Genomic DNA, 22,466 nt, shown 5'->3' with positions numbered 1-22,466 from the left:
TGCTACTTCCTGTCGCGTCGGCTAAACTTTCTCTATATGTATCCCCACTCTCCGACACCATAACCTTTCTGGAACCTTGCCTCTTGCGCAATCACCATGGAGCCTTCGGATACCCGCGTACAGAACGCCTTTGGATCATTACCGGTGGAGCTGTTCTTGAATGTCTTAGACCAATTGGTGGGCACGCGCGACGGCCGAGTACCTGTTGCCTACTCACCATCACATTCGGCAACCAAGGCGCTGCGCGCCCTAACACTGGTGTCGAGGACCGTTTACCTATGCGCATCACGATATCTATACGCGAGTTGTCTGTACTTGAACGACGTCACGAGGCATTCTTACTTCCGCAGAACGCTGGGCCTGGATCTGGGAAATCACCCACTAGCTCTTGAATATGGCCAGGCTGGGCGCAACGAAGAATTATTCCGCGAAGCCGACATCCAGCGACATCTGGTCTCTCTATTCATCTCACCTGCTAGATCAGAGAGGTGCGGAAGGACGCCTCCGATTCGCTTGCCTCAGGTCATAGATGTGTGTCTTACCGTGGGGTCTACGTTAAAGCGGCTCGCCATCGACCTCAACCCAGTCTACGTGCCAGCCTCAGAGCAGATGGTTATGAAGCCCTATTGCAGCAGTCACAATATATTCCTGCATATGCCGAACCTGGAGGAACTCATATGCAGCTATGACACGTCGGACTATTTCCGATATCCGCCGCCCAATCTCAAGCGTTTGGCCATGACTGCGAACGACATAGAACCGGCTCATCTCGACTTCTACTTCATGGTGTCCTCTTTAGAGACGCTGTTCATTCTTCGTCCAAAAATACTCCTTGCCAGACATATCGACGAGCTGTTTAACAGGTACAATGGCAGGCACATTGACATTGTGTTTGTGGATGTGAACGACAATCATCTCACGCCAAAGTACACCCGGGACTGGACACCCGAGGATCGCGTCACGATATGGGAGGCTGATGTGCCGAAGAGCTTTTATGGCGACGACGATGATCTGATCTTGTGCGACAACTGGATATGGGAGCATGGAGTGTACGGCGGTCTATGGGATCAGGATAAAAGAAGGATGCGGAGTTGGAGCGAGATTGAGAGGACGCTGGCGGAGCCGGCGCTGTAATAACTTCTTCACCACGACACTTTACGACATGACGACTCTCAATCTCGGGCATACGTTCTCATAACAGATTCCTTTGGTCCTGGTGCTACGTCTATTCCACTGTATGATCTACAATTACTCGAATTTCCGATCGGGCTGTTGTTGCTGGTTTTGGCCTGTTTCTATATGATCGCCAGCCGCCCGATGGAAAAGCCATTTCAACATCACCGGCTTCGGCTTTCTTGTACTTTTGGAATCTTCATTCAGATCCTTCTTCCTCAGTTATACGATTGAACCTCCTTCCTTTAGATACCTCAAGTCTACACAAAATTACTATTCGAGTTGATATACAGCAGTCAAAAACCTCCTGTGCAAATTCTTCAATGCACATCAAGGCCATGTCGCACCTCTGAAAGGTGTAAGACGCACGAACAAGGGTGATAACTAAGTCTCAAATAGGTCACACAACAGTCCTTAGTCCCATGAGCGCAGTAATGGGTGGGAAACATGATCAGACCATCAGATCCGAACTCGATTTCATGCCCATTCGACCCCAACATAACCTCGTAAGCATGTTGTCCTGGCGCAGCGCTCTGTCTCTGCCACTATCAATCGATAGACAAAGGTGGGGGTGAAACACTGCTCCCGTTGGAGGCAGCCCGGCCGCATGTCATACTACCACCACGAACCCCACCACTGTATACGTCGCGTGAGAGGGGTAGCCGCGGGGTCGAAGTGATAGCAATAACGTTCGAACGCATAAAAACGCTTCAAGAAACAAGCAGGCGTGGCAATCACGGTCAAACCATCACGAGCATCGCACCCTCCTTAGTTGTCACGCTAGCTAGCTTATCCCCGATATCTCCGTCAGAATGGTTGGTGTCGGTGACGCTCCCCCGATCCTCGACTTCTCAGGTACACATCCAACATACTTCAGGACGCGATGGCATTGAGCGCTGACCCTGGTTGAAGCGTTCTACACCGGTGACACGGCTGCAAAGAAGAAGCTCGTAGACGACGTGCGCAGCTGCTGCCTCCACAATGGCTTCTTCCAGATCACCGGGCACAACGTTCCTCTGGAGCTGCAACAAGGCATCATGGACTGGAACAAGAAGTTCTTCGACCTGTCGCTGGAGCAGAAATTGGAAGTGAGCAAAGGTGCGATCATCTCTCCTTCTACGCCGTCCACTTTACTGATCGTACTGCAGACACATCAAACACCTGGAACCGCGGCTACGAGCTCCTCAAGTCGCAAATCCTCGAAGAAGGCACCCTCCCCGAGCTCAAAGAAGGCTTATACATCGGCGACGAGATCTCCAAATCGCACCCCTACTTCATAAACAAGAAACTCAACTCTGGCCCTAACATGTGGCCCTCCACCACGACGCTCCCCGACGTCGAAGACTTCTCGAAAACCGCGATGGCATACTACTACAAGGTCGTCGACCTCGCAAAGGATATACTCAAGGTCCTTGCGCAGACACTAGACCTCGAGGAAAGCTACTTCGATGAGTTTGCAGAGGGCGCAGTCGCGACGATGCGTCTGCTGCATTACCCGAGTCAGCCCCCAGACAGTCCGCAGAAGCTCACGCGGGGCATCGGCGCACACACCGACTTCGGCACCATCACGATACTGCTGCAGGATAAGGTTGCAGGGCTACAAGTTCTGGACAACCAGACGAAAGAATGGCTAGATGTGGCGCCCACGCCTGGCGCGTTCGTCGTCAACCTGGGCAACTTGATGATGCGGTGGAGCAACGACAAGTACATCTCGAATACGCACAGGGTAATCAACCAGAGCGGGCAAGAGAGGTACTCTATTCCGGTATTCTTCTCTGGGAATCCGGATTTTGTGGTGGAGTGTTTGCCGAATTGTAGGGCAGAGGGCGAGGAGGCGAAGTATAAGCCTATTACGGTGGAGCAGGCGGTTTTGGGAGGGTATGCGGATAGTTATGGGAGGGCGGAGAGGTTTAAGAAGGATGCGGCTGCGAAGGCGAGTAAGGGGCTGGTGGCGAAGGGGGTGGCTGTTGCTTAGAAGTATGGATAGTAGCAAATTGAATCGTTACAGTCTTGATGATCGTCCACGCAGCGTTCACAGGTATGATGTTTTGTATTACCGGCATGAGTGTACTTCAAGCTAGATCTGTCTTAACGAAGAATCTTCGCAAGAGGTGAAGCGCTCGAGCACGAACTTGAAGAAGCCCATATATTTCATCGCATGAAAGAAACCTGAGCACCCTGGACGCCGACGCCAACATTTACCTCATAACCCGCCAAGTAAATAAGCTGTATATGCGTGTTAGTCCAAATGCCGCTCACATGAGCACACTGTGCAAATTCCCATGCTCATCGAAATCCTCGACATCCTGATCCTCATCCGTCCCAATCCCAGGATACCAGTACTCATCCTCTTCTTCGTCGTCCTCTTCCTCCTCCTCCTCACCTTCTTCACTGTCAAGATCCAGATTCTTATCAGATATCTTCCAGAATGCTGTCGGCCCCGCAGGCCCATGCGGGTCCATATCCTTATCGAACCACGTTCCGATGACGCCGCGCTGTGATCGTACACCGCCAACCTGAATGCCTTCACTGCGCCATCGCTCCTCTCCGCTGTCACACGTCAGTAATACTCTGCTCAGTAGAACTCGATGATCGAAATCTACTTACCCGTAAAACACCGAGATGGTACGCCATCGCACCTCCCCCTCAGGCGTGAGGCGTACCGATCCACGAATCCTAGAATTCGCATTCGGATCCCAAGATGCGTCGACCGAGCGGGACGTCCCCACAAACTTCACAACAGGCAGAGCCTGATTATCGAACTCGCGTGGTGCCAGGACCTCCGTAACCTTCAGGTCCATGATAATATGTCTAATAGCTTCTTCCGTATTGATAGGCTCCCTCAGCTTATCTGAGGGCACTCTCATTGCCTCAGTGTTAAAGTTGTAATTGTACAGATCGTTGTAATCCATGAAGCACACGATGCGCGACCACACGCCCGACACATTATACGGGTCTTTTAGCTGGAGGGGGATGTCTGGCTCCATGTAAAGCTTCGGCGGGTACTCAGGTAGTATCTTTGCGCGCTCGGGGAGCACGCCTTCGAGGGGCTCGGTCCAGGGTGGGCGAAACCGGTGGAGGAAGCGCCGGCAGCAGAGACCGGAATTGTAGCCTAGGACGATCATCAGGCTTTCGATCATTTCCCAGTCTACTCTCATGCTGCCGTCGTCGCGGAAGGGGCCCCATATGGTTTTGTCCGTGTAGTTGCGTAAGTCGTAGACGCGTGATCGCGCATAGGGGTGCGTGGAAAGAACTTTTCGCCCGATGTTGCTGGAGGGGATGCCGAAGAGGCAGTGTAACTTTGCGCTTAGCTGCCGGTCTTCTTCGTCCTCGGCTTGCTTTTGGTTCGAGCTGCCGCACCGGCCGTAGAGAGATGAACGACACAGGAATGCATCGTAGTTCTGGAAGATGGGTTGGAAGAGCTCGGTTGTTAGTTGCTGGTTGTAAGATACGCCGGCTTCATCTGTTGAGCCGGTGGCGATGAGGCTCTCGAGTGTTGAGGCGATGAACCTGAACTCGTCGCGCTGTGCTTTTTAGTGTTTGTCTTCGACGCAAACGAGTGCTTGTACCTTCAAATCAGTGTTTGCGGACTCGAGCATTTTCTTGCACCTCACGAGCCGTTGCAGCTGTGGTATCCATGCTGGTTCTGGATCGGTTGGTCGTCTCCGTGGGTCATCCTGCACGCTATCAGATACGTACAGTATTACTATCGCGACACTCAACACATACAAAGTTCCTGAGATATTGTGCTTTGTATAATGCAGTATTGCTCTTGATAAAGTCATTGAAGCCGTGCGATGTCTGAGCAACGCGGCCTACATCCTCGGGGTCTATCTCTTCCAGAATGCGGATCAGAACATCATAGCATAGATCGAGGAGTTCCGTCATGCTTGCAGCCTGTCGGTCTTGTTACCAGTCAATGGAAGATGCAGCTGTGTGCATGTCCGCGCTCAATGTCGTTATGTACAGTAATCTAGTGGGGTTAAGCCCGTTCCGTTCATTGGCTCCGGCGATAAGGACGTATAGCCGAATGCGATTTGACCGTTAAACGACCATCGATTTATGCTTCGTTATCCATTTCCGAACTTCACGCATGGGCAGAGAGGTAATTTTGAGTGGTCACAGCGAGTTCATTGTACTGGATTCATCGGAACATTGAGACTCCAACAACCTCGGTATCAAAGGTGGACTTTGTCCCTGGACTGGAAGAACTGAAGCTTCACGCAACATAATGGAAAAGAAATGGGTAACTCTTCTTAGTGAACCATGGCTCGTGCATCGTTATGGTGAGTCGCTTTGTCGGCGAGGCACTTCAGACCAGACACGCAGCCTCCCACCCAACAGTAAGCGCCTTGTTCTCCAACCCATCAAGAGAGTACTTGGGACGGTCTACGTAGCATTCCCCAAGCAGTTTGAATGATCGACAACCTATACTTTGCTGCATTGGCCTCAACACAAATGGCACTTTTGCGCCGTAAATGAGGCACACGTGGTCCCCGATCCGGACATGACTCGAGCAAACAATCCACGAGCTGGGAGTAAATATGCGCGTTCGTCCGACGCAGAACGTTGTGAGTTGCTTGAATGTGCAACCGCGAGGCCGACTGGGAAAACTATTTTTACCGTACTGTAGGAGCCAATCGCTAATGGCATGTGTCAACATGGCATCATGGGTAATGGTGTCTTCGAAATCGTGTTGGTCCTTCTGTACCTTAGTCCGGTCGACGATCTCGACGGTTATCAATCTAATATTGAGTGCTGGGCCAGCGTGGTCAATGTGAGGACAGACTGTAGCCAGCGGAGCAGTCCAATGCGATGCCTTGGACTGCACTTGCGATAGAGATGAAAGACGTTGTGGAGAATCTAATTGCGGCAGCCATGACGGCTGCGAGGATTCTGTCTGCTCTTGTTCGTTGGAGGGTGCAGGATAACTGTGAAGCCCCCTGCTGATGACCCCAAGGTTTCCATCATGCCAGTAGTTAGGTCCGGGTTCGGCTAAGTCTCGAGTAAGCTTTCTGAGGTTGGTAAGTTCAGATTCCAATTCCCTGCCAAGGAAACAAAGCACCTCAAGGTTTCCGTACGCGGATACCATAGCAAGAAGGAAATCGACGTAGAGTGCCAGCACTGACTTTCCGTAGTCCGCCACGATGCCACATGGCGCGGAAGTGTCAAGAAGTCCCAGAAGCGCGTAGATCTTATCCCTGGGATCTGACGAATTGCAGCTCCGCGCGGTGTGAATGAGGGATACGAAATCGGGCAGTGCTTTCCTATTCCCGGAAAATAGCAGCACCGGTGGTACTTCGCCTAGGGCGTTTCTTGGCTTGATATATCTAGCGTTAAGATGCGCAACTGTGAACAGATCCCATTCGAGCGTTGCAGAGCCGCACATAAGAAAGGCTTTTCTGGCAACGGCGACCTCTTGGAGGACCCAGACTCGAGTCCACCAAGGATTCGAGAGAAATTTCGAGACATCGTTCTGTTGGACGCAATGTCGGGGGGAAGCACGTCGGCCATGACCTTGGCAGTATCGGCAGTGCCCATTGAAACAGTGGAAGAGCTTTTCGGAGTGTGTGCTGGATTCGGGACCAAAGTAAATCATAACTTGATCTGCTGCTGCATAAATTTTGTCCATGACTGGAACTTGGTGATTCTTCTCTGCATTATCAAGCTGGTTGATGCAGATTGCATCGATCCAGAGAACGCGGTCCCTGTGTTCGTAGCGAAGGTCCAGCAGTGCGGCGAAACAGTTCGCAGTCACTCGCAAGCAGCCTTCTGGGGTATACAGCGATCTAGTAAGGCTGTTTTCACCCCAAGTGTATGATAGTGCCTCAAAAGACTCGTGATGATCCAAGTTGGAGTGGAATACGCAACATTGTAGATCTTCATGGCGACCTCCAGCGCCCAAACGGACGAGCCTAAATGATTTGGATGATTGGAGTGGTCCGTATTGATACCCTGCATTCACTCGCCATGCGCTTTGCGGTGCATCAACGTCGGCGTGGAAAGATCCACAACTCAGACAGCAAATGCCGCCAGAGACTCTTTCAATGGCGGGTCGCTTGCAGTCGCATAAAACCATTAGGAACGTTCTTTCGACCGACATCGTAATTTAATTTCCAGTGTTGATTATTGCAGAGGTGGGATATTTCGTAATTAATCAACGATCCGTGTATAGGATATGGGACATCTCAACGTTGAGAAGGTGATTGTGAGATCCAGCGAATCCGGATAAGACACGAGTGATCTAGAAGTTTCGGGCCTAGCAGTGGCTTAAGTAGAATCGTGAGCTGAGTGGCTGCGTTGGTTACACAGTCTCAGCATAGCAGGAAGGACGAATAGTGCCTGTTAACTCGAGCAGGCTGGCGGGGCGCAGCATGTTGTCCAAGGCTGAAGACCCCAACTGATGCTCAAAGTGTGCCTACAAAATCGTTGCAACGAAACTGCTGGACAATCACCTCTAAGTTTCCGAGTCGGGATTTACATGTTCCCACATCTAATGAGGAGAAAGTTGAGGGCCTAGGATTGCGTAACTTGCCCGCGGGTGCAAGAGGCTGCAGCCTTGCACGCGGCCTGACCGGTGAGCGCATACGTGTGCCACTTTAACTCTTGTAAACTTATCATCTCGTACCGCAAGACATTCCTGGCTAATTGTAGAAGTAGGTTCGAAGGTTAGCGCAACGTATACACAGTAAAGCTGCGTTTAGATATCAGTAGTCGCGCGTCCTCTGAAGCCAAGGACAACAGATTGAGATTTTCAGGTTCCAACGCAGAGAATCGCTGAATGATTGTTGTACTCTAGGCTTATCAAATGATACTTGTGCACGTGACACAGGGCTTCCATTCACTCTCAACAGCACATTCGTTCCACCATTGTTTCAGTAATTCGTTTCGTTGACGCTTCAACATATCCAGGCCCGAAAATTGTTCTGGACTATACGATAAGCCTCGTGTTCAGCATCTAAAGTTCTCGCTTCCACCTTGCGTCATATTTGCTTTTCCTTCGGTTGGCGTCCCTTCGTTGACTTGTGTATGGACAACATGCTCCCCTAAAGCGGGGTTCAGCCTAACAGCCATGCAGTGGTTGTCTCCCATGCAAGTAATACCAATAGCTGGCTGGCCAATATAATGCGATGTAGGGCTACGTCCCTTCCGTAACACTCGGCCTCCCACCTCAGCTAAGTATCATTGCTTATCGCGCACGATTGCCCACACTGAGGGGAGTATGACCATGGGCACGAGTTCGCAGCTCACTGTCATTATCTGCGCGACACTTTCTGGCTTTTGCTTCGCAGAGACCTACACCAACGCAGCATGCAACGCCGTTCTTCCCACCATGAGCTCATGCGCATCGCGCTGGGACAGTATCCGCACTGAGTGTACCAAATCCGTAACTTCAAACTACATCTGGCCAGGACCTTGTGAATGCTCGTACTACGCGAATGATCTCCCTTGCTTTGATGAGCAAGCCTTGTGTGCTGCGCAGGTGTGGACGCAGGTACCGCAATGGTTCCGCGATGGAGTGACGAGCTGCTTGATGAAGGATAAGAGCTACACGATCCGTGCTCAACTAGGCAATGAAAAGAACCCATTCCTAGTCAATGGTTTAGCAGGAGCGATGCTCACGAGTTCTTCTGAGGTTGTGTTGTCTACAGTGACAGGCGCGAAAACAGGCGGAACTGCATCGAAACCTACTACGGTAAGGTCCAAAAGTATTACGGGTGATATTGCTCTAACATCCAGTGGCTAGCCCAACAACACGGCCTCAAGCGCAACCGCACCCGCAACAGATACTGAACAGCCATCTTCGAGAACCGGCAGTACTTCTGCTCGCCTATCCGTAGCAGCGAAGGCAGGGCTCGGTGTTGGTGTGTCCCTCAGTGTCATTATCGTTGGCCTTGTAGTTATCTTATTGCTACGGCGAAGAGGGCGAAGGCAGGACTACCAACAACCGATCGAGACGGAAGATAAGACCGTGGCCGAGCTGCACGGTCAAGACGCAAAGATTCACGAAGTATCGTCTACAATGGTCCGCCCAACACTCGAGTTAAGCGGAGATCCTCATCGCGATAACCTTAAACTCAACCGGACTTGTTGGCTATGAACGCATCAGCAAACAGTTCTGGGACTAAAATGAATGGAAAACTTCATCATGCACAAGAATTGGAGGCGTAGATACCCCGCTTGAGGACGAGTATCTATCAAGGAGAATGCGCTCAATCCATGGCCGGTTGATCATGCATATTGGACAGTTCTAGCTATAGCAGTACGCTTGGGGTGACAATGGGGCAGTGTAATGATATTTGTGCTCGAATCTGGAACGGCTAGCCCCACCTTCAAGCTTCCGAGAGACTTGCACTAAAAGTCGCACGTGACGTCCGCTTACCGAAGGCAAGTGCCATTCGTGTCTGCTTGGTCAGGATTGTCAAAGCAAAACGGCCGCCAAGCTTCTTCCAATCATCGCTGCTTTCTAACGTCTTACACAAGCCCTCATCATGGCGCCAACTTCTTCGACTATTTCTAGCTCCTCATTCGAATCTTCTCGACGGCACCCCCGCTACAAGTATAAGTAGACCTCGCGCGATCGATGAAGACATTCTTCTCTATACTTTTCGCCATCGCTGCAGTTGCAATCGCACTCTACAACAACGAGTATATGCTTTCACGCTTTACCCAACTATCAAAACACATCCGGCCAGTTCTGAATACTACGAGCACCACACGCACGATGACGGCCAATGCTACAACGAACTTCAAGGGATTGCCCGTAATCCCCGACGAGCCCCTCACCACGACTGCCCCGCGCAAGATCCAAAAGTCGTTTCTGGCTAGCGAACAGTCTGAAGGCGCAGGTGCACGAGTACGGAGATCTATTGGGACTCCGCAACTCCGCAACTTCTCGCCATTCCTCATGCTCGACCATTTCGCCATTCCGCCAGGCGCTGGGTTCCCTGACCACCCTCATCGGGGCCAGGAGACGATCACATATTTGTTGTCTGGCGCAGTCGACCACGAAGACTTTGCAGGAAACGCAGGCACGATTGAAGCAGGCGATCTGCAGTTCATGACTGCTGGACGAGGCATCGTTCACGCTGAGATGCCGCGACAGAACGAAGACGGATCGCCCAACGTGGGCATGCAACTATGGGTCGATCTACCGAAGGAATTGAAGTCCTGCGAACCGCGCTACCGAGACCTGAGGGCTAAGGAGATACCTGAAGCTACCGGCGATAATGGCAAAGTGAAGGTCAAGATCATCAGTGGACGCGCATACGACACGGATTCGCTCAAAGAGTTGGCATACACCCCTGTCTGGCTGCTCGACTTCACAGTGCAGCCGGGCGGCACCGTGAAGCAGGCATTGCCTAAGGGCTGGAACGCTTTCGCATACACGCTCAACGGCACCACGATTTTCTCCTCGGCGGGTGTATCGCGGCCGATCCCCCAATACCACAACGTTGTCTTCGACAAGAACGGAGACAGCATTGAAGCTGCCGTAGAGGAGGGTGCTGAATCTGAGTCGCGATTTATCCTCGTCGCTGGGCTTCCACTAGACCAGCCTATAGTCCAGTATGGTCCCTTCGTCGTTACAAGTCGTGATGAGGTCATTCAGGCTATGACGGATTATCAAACACACTCGAACGGCTTCGAGCGCGCCAACAACTGGGAATCTGAGATCGGAAAGAGCATGGTTCACTGATCACGCTTTATGATGTTTTGAAATGTTTTCTGTACATAGAGTTTAGATACCTGAGCTGTTCACGTTCAGCCTCTTCCATATAAGAAGTGAATTTTCGTTTGAATATCTGCCATTGTCTCTTACAACATGCGTATCCTCATAGTAGAATGAAGTGAGTTCACCTAAGCTGATCCGTCACACCCATAACACTTCTGCATCACGACCACAACTCCCTACGTCCTTCCCAAACTACTATTATTACAGTATACGAAGCAACGAACCCTTCCCCCAAAACAACATAATCCACATCATCCACACCACCATTACCATCCCCCAACTATGCCTCCCCCTCCCTCTCCGATCTCACCCTCCATCTTCTCTCCCACCGGCACTCCCTCCTCTCCCACCTCCTCTACACCTCCCCCACGGCGGCCCCATCCGCACGCTCCCCTCATCCTCTCATCAGGAACTCGCTTCTACGAACTGCACATCCCCTGCCTTTTACTCTACGACCGCTTCAGCAAGCCCACGCTGACGACGACAGCGATGACGCGCGCGGAGTGGAATGTTCTGCATGAGTTTGTAAAGGAGGAGGGCGTGTTGAAGGTAGTACTTAGTCCGGATGGAGGGGTGACGGATGTTCTGGGGAGGTTGACGGCGGAAGGTAATGAGGAGGGGGTGGAGAGGAGGAGTGGGCGTGAGGTTTTGGTGGCGGGAGAAGGAGGGAGGTGGGAAGGTGAGGATGAGAGTGAAGAGGGGGTTAGATTGGTGGAAGGGAATAGTCGGTAGCTGAGGGCGTAGGGTGCAGGTCATACTTGTGCAAAGGAAAGACTGTAACAAGGCGCACAGGGACACAAACAAATCCAGAGAGTCCAAAGTGTTTCTTCTTGCCTACATCAATTGACTCCTAGCACACACTCGTGAGCAAAAGTACAAAGTCACAGTTCAGGTTCACGCCAAAGCTGTTGGCATCAAAAATACAACACATTGGGAGGATAGCTTCGGTAAGGTCGCTATCTCTACAATGATTTGCGTACCGCGGCTTCGTACTAGGCATCACCAATTAACCGCGAAACAACAAATCGGAACATAGCTATCCTCACAAACATGACCTAGCAGTACATGCTAAAGTGCCGAAAGAGAACATGCACGAGGCTACGGATGACTGACCCTTCACGTAGGAAAGTTCGATGCGAACAGCCACACCAACGTCCTTGCTTACGATACCCTGTACGTAACATTGCGCCAATTGGAGATTCGAGTGAACGCTAAAGCGTGAACAGCAGCCTCGATCAGGTCTGGCAGTCGCCGCCTCCTACAGTCAATCTAGGCCTCTTAGACGTCGGCTCAGACACCCACGGTAAAATTCTGGGAAAATGCCAGAAAACGGCTGAAGAGATCTCTAGCAACTCTGAAAATCTGATTGAACGGGTGGCAGATGTGCTGAAGAAGCACAACGTGAGCAATATGAGTTTTGTAATTTTCAAGCAGTGTGAGAATTTGTGTAAAGATGGAACAGTAGTCGAATTGCTGTTGATGCCGGTGGCGCGGCTGAGAGACGAGATCAAGTGGCGGTACTATGATAATATCGTATGAGAAGAATTTCCGTACACTCCATAGGTCCGAAAGAAATTCATAAGTCGTAGCGAAAGAAAATACAGGCATCACAGCTTGTAGAACCCTGTCCCTGTTCTTTTCTTTGGTGCTGGTTCTAACTTTTGGTCTGGGCGATCACTTTGCAACCACCTGCGGAAGGGCACGGTCCATTGGGCTGCGTCGTCCAACGCTGAGTCCAAAGTCCACGTGATGATGAGCGTCAAACCAACGACGCTCAGTGCGCAGACCCAATAAACCCAAAAGCTTCCTTTGTTCGGTGCGTAATCATCCTGCATGCTGAACAAACTAGACGTGTATGCCAACGGCACGAACAATAATGCGAGTAGATTCAAGCGCTTCACGCGCTTCGCCTCTTCCAAATTCTGCCGGTTGCCAGCAATGCTCGCTAGACCTGTCATTGACTGCATAAGAGTGTCCGCACGCTCTTTGAGAACCTTGAGCCGGAAGTAAATGTACTGGAAGTCTTTCCGGCAATCTTTCCAGCCTAAGCCGCGCCCATTATCTAGAACGTCGATGGGGTACCCGAGACTTAGCAGCGTATCCTCAACATCATCTCGATAGTTACCACAACGGCGAGAGATCGTTTGAAGCGACTTCCATTGATCTTGCTCTTCGACCCAGGCGGTGGTCAAACGTAGTTCGAGGGAAGGCAACATGGCCTTGATGTAATCGACGAGCTGCAAATAATGTGCAGCCACGATCTTCTTAACGAAGATGGACGATTGGGTCGGTTCGGCCCAATCGTCTATAGAAAATAAATCGGCGTGGTTCTTGTAGTAGTGGATCAGGTCTCGAAGCATAGAGCTATGGGGATGCTTCGGCTTGTTGGCAGCGACGAGAGAAGAGGCAGGTGGTATGAAATCGACATAACCATCCTGGAACGGCGAATTCTTCAGCTCCTCTGATGGCTTCAAAGATCTGTAAGTGCCGCTAGGTATGATGTATTCTCTTGGCTGCACATCCAGCTTTTCGAGCTGAGGGTCGCAGAGGATGACCACTTGTATAGAGTCAGTATGCACGATAATTTGAATCATTGTGACTTACCATCCCAACCGCCAAGCGACGTTTTTCTGCACCACCAAGATATCTTCCTTCTCAGGATGCCGGTCGTGGTATCCTCTTTGTGACGCGGTGGCGTCATACCTACATGTCGTCTCGTTCGGTTGCAGAAGTAAGGCTTGTTTTCGATTGCCTTGGTGAACTGCCTCAGTTCACAGTACTGGAGATGAAAGCTGTTGTCCGGATTGAGCAGGGTGGGATGTGGCAATGCGTCGGAGACAGGAGTAAAGTCGTTGCTCCAAACGCAGGTTCTTTCTTGTCTCTGAAAAAAGGACGGATCCATCATGAAGTGGCCGCCTAGAATGGAGATATATTTCTTGGCCAAGCCTTCCATGATATATATCCGTCGTCGATCATGATTCTCGGCGGACGGCGAGACCTCTTCAAAATGGGTGGCGAGGTCTTGATGACTTTTGAATTCTGTTTTCTCGAATTCGACTTTCCCATTTGAGGGTGCTTCAAGTAACACTACTAGAGCATTGTTGTCCGTCAAGGGATATCTTTTATTGTTTGGATCCGGTTTCCTGAGCCCAGGGTTGGAACCACTGAGTGCAGCGATGTATTTCTGATAATCGGAACCTGATACGGTAAGCGAGGACTTCAGAGGTGTCATGAAACGTTATACCCTCTTCACATAACCAACTGCCAATCGATTCTTCGCTGGACCGTTGCAGATCTGGACTGGGAGCCACAGGTCTGTTGTTCGCTCTCGCACCTGCGAATCCGCTCTGCAGGTTTCGCATTGGCGACATGATGATTTTAGATAGGAGGGAAGACCCAGCAAGAAGATGCAAATCCCTGCAATTAAATTCTTTTGATCAACGTCAAACCTGCTCGCGATAGGTCTGTCGTTATGCTTGCAACGGACGGAGATCGGGCCGAACGGGAAGAAATCTGGGGTAGGATGAGTTGGCAGCGCTTCGGAGGGATCGAGTCGACTCTTGAGTTTTCAAGTTCATGCGGCTCCGGGAGGCGCAGTCTGGGGCTGATTTCGTACTGCAGCTCGCAGCGCCACGTCATCCGTGCACCATTCTCGCTTCGAACATGCGTCGGATGGTGTTTGATCCCATCGTCGCCGCAGGACTCTGCGCGATAACAGGCAGCTGTTGGAAGGCTGCAAGATGTTGCGCCGGTCAATAATGGTCTGAGGCAGAAGCAGGGCTGAGCCTTGCTATACGAAGGAGGCAGAACGGCGATGTTGACCGCAGAGGAGGCGAAGCGAGCTAATATATGCACAACATCGCATTGGGGATGATTGGCGGTATCGCCTGCAGACATGCGCGCCAACGTGCAGAGTGAAGTTAATGAAACCAGATCTCTTCGCTCGGTTTGAGATCGAATTAACGAGATTTCGAGAGTGGACCGTAAATGCGAAAGGGGGAGAGGATTCCTGGAGGAGGTGCGGCGTGCTTGGTGTCCGGTCGGACGTCGTACGCTAGCTCGATTGCCGAGCTTTCATTAAGACATATATTATAGTCGCTGGTTCGATTGATGGCATGAGAGTGCATGAAGCGACGTGAATTCATGAAGTGCGATGTGGTGGTCAGTTTGGTTCCGACGTTAAGCACTGCAGGAAGGTGCGGCCCGAGACCGCTAGCGCACCAAACATCTGAACGCAGCATCTACCAATAAATCGCCGCTGTAGACTCGTGCACAATGCCTACAACCACGATGCTTCCACGTTGCTATGAATGAGAAGGAACCGCCAGATATCATGTTTGCAAGTCCGCAGTGCTCTTCGTCTACTTCCTTCCTAGATACACTATGTCTGCCCGTTTGTACTCTTTTCACCCACCCCATAGTTGACCGCAACCGCTTGGGATCTCGTCAAAGCGAGGTCCTCACTCATACCTTCAACTATCCTTTCCGCGGCTGGCGATAGAACAGATCCTTGGATCTCCGCAAACTTTCTCTGGACGGAGTTGATCAATTGGCCATGCCTCTTCGCATCAACCATCAGAATCGCCGCCGAGTTGGAGTAACCGTCTTGAAACTCCACATCACACATCTTGCATCAATCGCGCCGAGGCATAAGTTGATGCATCACCATATGCTGCCTCAGCACCACAAACAATGAATGTGTTAAAGAAAAAAGTATGTTTTGCTCATCTCCAATCCATGGCAGATGTGGGTAGGTCTGCAAAGAATAAAGCCTCCACGAATGGGGACTTTCCGTATCCTTTGCAACATCAACAGTGCACAACAGCAGGAATGGAGCTGGAGGCACATACAAAAATCACCACGGTCCGGTGTCCACTTGCAACTTACCCTGTGGTGATGATGAGTAGCACCGTCGTAGAAGCGGTTCGTCGCGACCAGACACATTGTGTGGTTCCCAAAAATTTCGCAACAGGACAGGCAGCACGCACACCATGGCTGCGCGATCAATCTTTTTAAGTCTTCCGCGTTTCCACATCGCCAGTTCCATTCCTAATTTCTCGACCCAGAGAAGAGGGCAGAGGGCACACCATGTGTTCTCAATGTGCATGTTTTTGTCCTCCACTCCTCCACATGAACAGCTTGCAGCGTAAGTTTGAAAGTAGCCGCGTGGCAATGAGTGCACTCCCTCTGGGTCTCAAGGCCCTCATGGGACGAGGGTATTGGAGTTTTTGGTCCCCATCTGATCGAAGCTTTCGAACTTTTAGTCACTCTATAGCTGAGCAGTGTGTGAAGAATAAGAGTTCCCCACTGGAGGCTTTTATACTCCTTGAAAGCCCCTTAGTGCACGGCCTCGCGCAATGACGTAGCTAGGAGTACATCAGGTGGCATTAACCAATCTCCTCTCAAGTTTAAGAGCATATTCTCATGGGATCTTCGCTCCGGGAAAGGTCATGGTGTATTGTCTCAAAGCCTGCGACGAGGAGAACCCATAAGGCGATAATCAGCAACTTTTAGCTTTCTGCCCGGCAAGAACGTCTATCCTAGTGTGGAGACGAGGAGAACCTCGCATAGTACCGTCGCTTGGAGTATTGGAGACCAGAATCCAAGAACATGGTGTCCGCTTATTGGTCTTATGATGTTTCCTCGAACTTGATTCTTTCAAGACAGCAGCAAAGCACATGAAAGTATGTGACGCAGGTTTTGAGTCCACGAATCCTCCGCCACATGACTTTCGTGCTTTGAACTAGAGTCGACCAACTCCCTGCCCATTTGGGAAAGGCACTGTACTTTTGGTTCTCATCGGCATGCTGTTGGTGGGCTTTCGTAGCCTTCAATCGGAGAGGGGGTGTGTAAGAAACATACTAGGATATGGAAAAGACTTTATACTTCGCTCATCGAGGCGTACATTCAAAGCTTTCGACAGCGAGTGAAAGGCATGAAGCGGAATGCTCTGTATTTGGGTCCATATGTCAGCTTCACAGAATCTTTAGTTGCCGTCCAACTGCTGCCATGGTTTTCTCGCGCTGGACTTCTTTTGAGTTTACCAGATCTCCACTCCCACATGCTCATTATCATTCTCACTTTCACTCCCCATGAACTCGAATGGGGTTGCTTTTAGTCACCCTCAAGCAGAGCAAAGCTGTAAGAAGTAGTCCGGCAGAGATCCACCCCGCCTTGACTTCCCCCTCGTGCCAAATGTGGTTCCTCGGGCGCAACGAGAAAAAGCCCATAGCATCTGGAGCAGGGGCTTTTGAGTCCACGACTCCTCCGCCAAATATCAAGGTCGACAATTGTCCTTTGAGTCCACCAGATCTCCTCCTCCACATCGGTTGTTGTGTGAACTCATTTTCGGTCCCCATGAAATCGTATTCGAAAGATTTTAGTCATCCTCAAGCAGAGCAAAGCTGTGAGGAGCAGTCCAGCAGAGATCCACCGCGCTCTTATATCTTCCCCATGCCGAACATGGCTTATTGGTGTCTCATGTTCGAGACAGAAAGCAAAAGCGCATAACGAAGAGATAGTAGGAGTTTGAGTCCACGACTCCTCCGCCACATTTTATGGACAACAATGCTATTTGAGTCCACTTCTCTTCCACCACATCAATTCTTCGACATGCTGCTTCTAGGCCCCCATGCGCTTGAATTGTCGTATTTTCAGTGATTTTAAAAAGAGCAGAGCTGTGTAAGGCTCAGATTTTTTAACAACTCCTGGGCCTTAATACTACTCCCTTGGCGAGTGACTATCCGGCGAGACGAACCAAGCTCATGTCTTTCCCGGGTTGGCATTAGTAGTCCAGGACTCCTCCACCACATCGTATGGCCCATAGATGTTTTGAGTCCACCTCTCCTCCACCACATAGAGTTGCTACGATGCTGCTTCTAGTCCCCCATCGCCTCTGCACTGCGTAATTTAGGCACCTAAAGCGGAGTAGAGCTTTCCTCGGCTCAGAGTTTTAAACAACTCCTGGGCCTTTATACTCCTCCCTCGTCGAGTGACTATCCGGCCAGAGAGCGAACGAAGCCCATGAGTTTTGACCTTGGTATTTTTGAGTCCGGCAACACCTCCGCCACATAGTCTCGTGAGTAGTACATTTGTATATTGTCCTTTTTGAGTTCCCCATCCGCCTCCAAACATCGGAATTCGTTGGCCTTGATTTAGACTCCATCAGCTCTCCCTTTCGTACTTTCAGTCCATTGAAAGCAGAGAGAAGCTTTTTGAAGAGCGAAGCGAAGCTGTGTGGAGAACAGATGCTTAAAGGTATACCGGGTTTTTATACTTCCCCAACCTCAGTGCCGTCACGTGATGCAGTAGAGAATACGGGCAGAGCACATCGCGGCGGTGCGTGTAGATTTTGAGCCACGGGTCCTCCACCACATATCTCGGCGGTAGGTCGCTTTTAGACACGCCTCCTTCCACATTTCGTGAAAGAAAAAGACTTCGGTTCCCATATTATGCCATCGTCGTCTTTCTAGTCCACGAAACGTGAAGCAGGTTGTGTGAAGAACCGAACAGCGAAGACCCATGGATACTTTTGCTCGCTTGTCGTACACACATCTCCCTCCGACAGCGACGTCCGCCCCATGCTCCAACACCACGTCTAGTTTGAGTCCACCACACCTCCTCCTCCACATAACAACCTTTTCTCCACGCTTTCAGTCAGTCCTCCACCACTCCTCCGCCATCACGTTGTGTCGTGGCAAATTTTAGTCTCCACAAGGGAAAGCATCACTGTCCTCCACCAACTTTTAGGAGAGACGTCCTGTCCAGCACACATGATGCAGAACCCAAACGTTTTTTGCACAGGCCAATGTCGAGGTTAAAGACAGCGAGGGAGAGCGTAAGGAGCTTTAAGGTGGGTTTTGAGTCCACGGCCTCCGCCACATACACTCGCTCAGGAATGGTTTTGGCCCCCGGACTCCTCCACATGCCTAGGTGGACTGTGATTTTTGGTTCCCATAAAACCCATTGTTCCCAGTTTTCGTTGCCCCTGCCCAATCTTTCTCCCAGGAAGAGCGCATAACAGCATTTCCCCAGCCTTTTCAAACGTCTCCCACATCTCACAAATCTCTCTCCAAGACAGCGAACAAGCACGCATGTGCCCGAATCACACTTTTTTTTTCTACGTCCATACACCACCACATTATCTCGACGAGCGAGCTTTTTTCAATTCCCACTCCACAGCTCCGCCATGCTTTCGGTGCCACTACTCTTTTGCTTCCCAAAGTCTCATGCATTCTCGATATCATCATTTTAGTCGCCCCTAGGCAACGCATTTGTTTAACCACTCCTGCTTTTTAGAGATCCAGCAGTCCTCCGACATTTGTTCTCACGGAGGTTCATTTTGGCGAGGACAGCCACCGAAGCCCATAACATGTTGTGCTGTATATTTGAGTCCGCCGCCATGCGTCCGCGCCATGCTTTCGCTAGAGCTACTCTTCGCTTCTCATGCTGTTGTGAGTGCTGCTGTTTTAGTCGCCCTCGAGCAAGGCATGTATTGGACGAAAAGAGATCTCTTTTCAGAGATCCAGCAGCCTTCCAACATAAGCTTGCAGAGGTCTTCATTTTGGCGAGGACGCCGACCGAAGCCCATAGCACGGTGCACGCTCTGTTTGAGGCCGCCGCCATGCTTTTGTTGAGTTACTCTTTTGTTTCCCAAAGTCTCATGCCATTGTAATTGCTGCCGTTTTGGTCGGCCCCAGGCAAGGCATTAGCCTCATTAGTATTCTTTTGGTAGATCCAGCAGCCTGCCGATATTAATTGTCCATTTCTATTATTATGGCGAGGACAGCGCCCAAATCCCATCGCAATGCGCAGTCTTGATTTGAGTCGGCCGTCATGCCTTCACCGGAGCTTCTTCTCTTCCCATGTTATCCTTCAGCATCTCGTTTTCGTAGCCCTCAGGCCAGGCATGATTCGAATTTTCTTTTTCTTTTCAAGATCCAGCAGTCTCCAACATTTATTCTTAACGACTTTCATTGTGGCGAAACCGCGGACGAAGCCCCTCCCATCAGTAGTATAGGGTTGGATTTGAGTCCGCGCCATAACTTCCTGCAGAGCTCTTTTTGTTCCCCAGGTCTCATGGCACCGTCATCTTAGGTGTTGTAGGCGCCCTCAGGCCAGACATGCATCGTGAGGTTGAGCTTCTTCTCAGAGATCCGACAGTCTTCCAACATAGCTTTACAGCGTCGATCATTTTGACGAGGACAGCGACCGAAGCCCATGTGACAGGAGTGGTTGTTTTTGAGTCCGGTAGTCCTCCTCTCTCTCCGCCACATGGGGCGCTGCGAGTTGGACTTTTGAACAGCCACCAGTCCACCTCCACCATAGCGTGTATCGGAGGTGTGCTTTAGTCCCCATAGGTCGTAGACGTATGTCTTTTAGTCGCTCACAGCGCACCAAGTCCTGTGCAGAACAAGTCCGCAGAGAATCCCCGCCCTTTTATACTTCCCCCCAGGACCCCGGGGCCATCAAGGTATCATATCACGTGCACCATCACCGCCACCACCAACGCGCAACGATGAACATTACCAATTCTATTTTCTGCCTACACAACCGCACCACAGCACAGCACATCCCCTATCTCATCCCCGCTCAAGCCAAGCCAAGCCAAGCCAAGCCAATTGGAAAACCGCCCTTCCGAGCAGCACGCACACATAACAATGCAGAGCTGACCGATCGACATGTGAAAAGTGCCCGCCCGTCTGTCTGTCTATAGAAAAGAGGTGAGAAGAAAGAGAAAGAGGAATACCAAGGGCATGCCAGAAAGACAAATGAACAGGTTTCGTGTGTGTGCCCAGACAAGTCATGGAAAGCCGTGCCTGAACACCTTCGAATGCAAACTCCCTCTGTCGTCTCGTCGCGGGGCTCGACTCTCAACGCCGCTGCCCTTCATACCACGTGTACGTATGCCAATGCTGCGCTTCGTGCCCGCATCCCGTACATGTCCTTCGTTATGTCATCTCATCGTCGCCGCGCTGCTCCGTCGTTTACTGTGACGCGCACTGGACGCGCTCAGCACCGGGGTGCATCTCGTCGTCGTCGTCCTCTGCGCCCGCCATGCCACGCGCGCGGCCACCTTCCCGTGCAGCGTCCACGGTCTCGAGTGTGAAGTCTTCGACCATGGCGTCAGTCGGCGGTGGGGCGGAAGCTGCTGTGCGGGGCGGCAGGACCGATTCGAGAGCCTTGATCTGCTCTTCCGACATGGGTGCGCCTTCCTCACCGCCGAGGTGCTCGGGGAACTTGACGTCGAACTGGATGTAGAGGTTTCCGTAGTCGTGGTGACGGTATGATGGCATGCCCTGGCCGCGGATGACCTTGACCTCACCTTGTTTGAGTTAGTTGCAGGTCTTGTGAAACTACAGACAAATTGGAAACACGTACCTGGGCTGATGCACTCGCCAGGGATGATGTCGACTGTTAACCACCGCTCGTCAAGGTGCTCAATGTGGATCTTGCCACCCGCAAGGGCAGTGAGCAGGTCGATCTCGGCGTGGTAGAAGAGGTCGTCGTCTTTTCGCTGAAATCGCGGGTGCGGCTTCTGCTCGATCTCGAAAACGACATCTCCGGGCTCGACACCGGGCAGCTGGTCGCCCTCGCCACGGAACTCAATTCGGTGGCCGGACTTGACACCGCGGTCGACGTGGACGTGGAGGACCTTGCGCTCAATGATCGTCTTCTTACCGTTGCACTGCTTGCAACGATCACGGTCGCGGATGATCTCTCCCTCTCCCTGGCAGTCAGGGCAGACGGTCTGGAAGCGCTGGATCATGGGACCCATCTGGCGCATCATGTGCTTCATTCCTCGGCCGTCACAGCCAGCACACTTCTTCACTGCGCCCTCCTTACCACCGCGGCCGTCACACTTGGGGCAGATTACTGACTTCTGCAGAGCCAGCTTGGAAACCTTGCCACGATAGATATCCTCGAGCGAAACCTTGTGGACGTGGGAAATTGTGCGCGCCTTCTTAGGGCCCTGCTCCCTCATGCCACCGCCAAACATGCCGCCAAACGGACCTCCGCCGCCGCCGAAGAACTGAGCGAAGAGGTCCTCAGCGGCCATGCCACCGCCGGCACCGCCCTGCTCGAGACCCTCCTCGCCATACTGGTCGTATATTTGTCGCTTCTCGGGGTCGGAGAGAACTTCATATGCGTGTGAGAGGTCTTTGAACTTTTCCGCAGCTTCGGGGTTGTGTGCGTTCTTGTCTGCGGCGCGTCAGCAAAGATGTAATCGCTTACGCCGCAATGGCGAAAAACGTACCTGGGTGGTGCTTCAGTGCGCCCTTCTTGTAGGCCGACTTCAGCTGTGCTTCGGTGGCATCGGGCGACACCCCCAGGATGTCGTAGAACTTCTGGTCTTTGACCATGTTTGCGACTGCAGGGGTCGAGTCCGAGGCGTGGAGGGGCTAGTGGGGGTGGTTGAGGTTCGAGTTTTCGAGGGTCGAGGATCGTCGAACAGGCAGAGGTGCTCTATATGGCAGGGAAGCGCGTTAGTGTGGTTCCGTGGTTCAGGCAGCTGCGACCCTCGTGTGCCTGACGGGCGCGCGCAGTGGCCGCGGTGTCC

General features: G+C 51.6%; 6 protein-coding genes across 6 annotated transcripts; 3 read left to right on the top strand and 3 right to left on the bottom strand.

Moving 5' to 3' along the window:
• Positions 1-96: 96 nt before the first annotated feature.
• On the top strand, positions 97-1,134 carry N0V89_011952 (uncharacterized protein; the record flags this gene model as incomplete). The annotated part of the gene is made up of 1 exon (XM_056220678.1): positions 97-1,134. One exon carries the CDS (start codon positions 97-99, stop codon positions 1,132-1,134), a length of 1,038 nt encoding a protein of 345 aa, XP_056065981.1.
• Positions 1,135-1,985: 851 nt separating this feature from the next.
• N0V89_011951 (uncharacterized protein) lies at positions 1,986-3,148 on the top strand (the record flags this gene model as incomplete). Its single annotated transcript, XM_056220677.1, has 3 exons — positions 1,986-2,028; positions 2,086-2,271; positions 2,322-3,148. The coding sequence occupies 3 exons, from the start codon at positions 1,986-1,988 to the stop codon at positions 3,146-3,148; spliced, it is 1,056 nt and encodes a 351-aa protein (XP_056065980.1).
• A 280-nt stretch (positions 3,149-3,428) lies between these two features.
• N0V89_011950 (uncharacterized protein) lies at positions 3,429-5,061 on the bottom strand (the record flags this gene model as incomplete). The annotated part of the gene is made up of 4 exons (XM_056220676.1): positions 3,429-3,723; positions 3,781-4,697; positions 4,743-4,850; positions 4,903-5,061. The coding sequence occupies 4 exons, from the start codon at positions 5,059-5,061 to the stop codon at positions 3,429-3,431; spliced, it is 1,479 nt and encodes a 492-aa protein (XP_056065979.1).
• Positions 5,062-9,757: 4,696 nt separating this feature from the next.
• PRN1_2 (RNA pol II transcription cofactor) lies at positions 9,758-10,870 on the top strand (the record flags this gene model as incomplete). The annotated part of the gene is made up of 1 exon (XM_056220675.1): positions 9,758-10,870. One exon carries the CDS (start codon positions 9,758-9,760, stop codon positions 10,868-10,870), a length of 1,113 nt encoding a protein of 370 aa, XP_056065978.1.
• A 1,643-nt stretch (positions 10,871-12,513) lies between these two features.
• On the bottom strand, positions 12,514-14,138 carry N0V89_011948 (uncharacterized protein; the record flags this gene model as incomplete). The annotated part of the gene is made up of 2 exons (XM_056220674.1): positions 12,514-13,463; positions 13,511-14,138. 2 exons carry the CDS (start codon positions 14,136-14,138, stop codon positions 12,514-12,516), a joined length of 1,578 nt encoding a protein of 525 aa, XP_056065977.1.
• Positions 14,139-20,892: 6,754 nt separating this feature from the next.
• YDJ1 (Type I HSP40 co-chaperone) lies at positions 20,893-22,269 on the bottom strand (the record flags this gene model as incomplete). The annotated part of the gene is made up of 3 exons (XM_056220673.1): positions 20,893-21,230; positions 21,287-22,108; positions 22,164-22,269. The coding sequence occupies 3 exons, from the start codon at positions 22,267-22,269 to the stop codon at positions 20,893-20,895; spliced, it is 1,266 nt and encodes a 421-aa protein (XP_056065976.1).
• Between the last annotated feature and the right edge of the window lie 197 nt (positions 22,270-22,466).

This window comes from Didymosphaeria variabile (assembly GCF_027946475.1).
Source record: "Didymosphaeria variabile strain IMI 356815 chromosome Unknown scaffold_9, whole genome shotgun sequence".
Classification (NCBI taxonomy): Eukaryota; Fungi; Ascomycota; class Dothideomycetes; order Pleosporales; family Didymosphaeriaceae; genus Didymosphaeria; species Didymosphaeria variabile.
The sequence above is the reverse complement of the archived record's forward strand: the minus strand, read 5'-3'. Positions and strand labels throughout refer to the sequence as shown.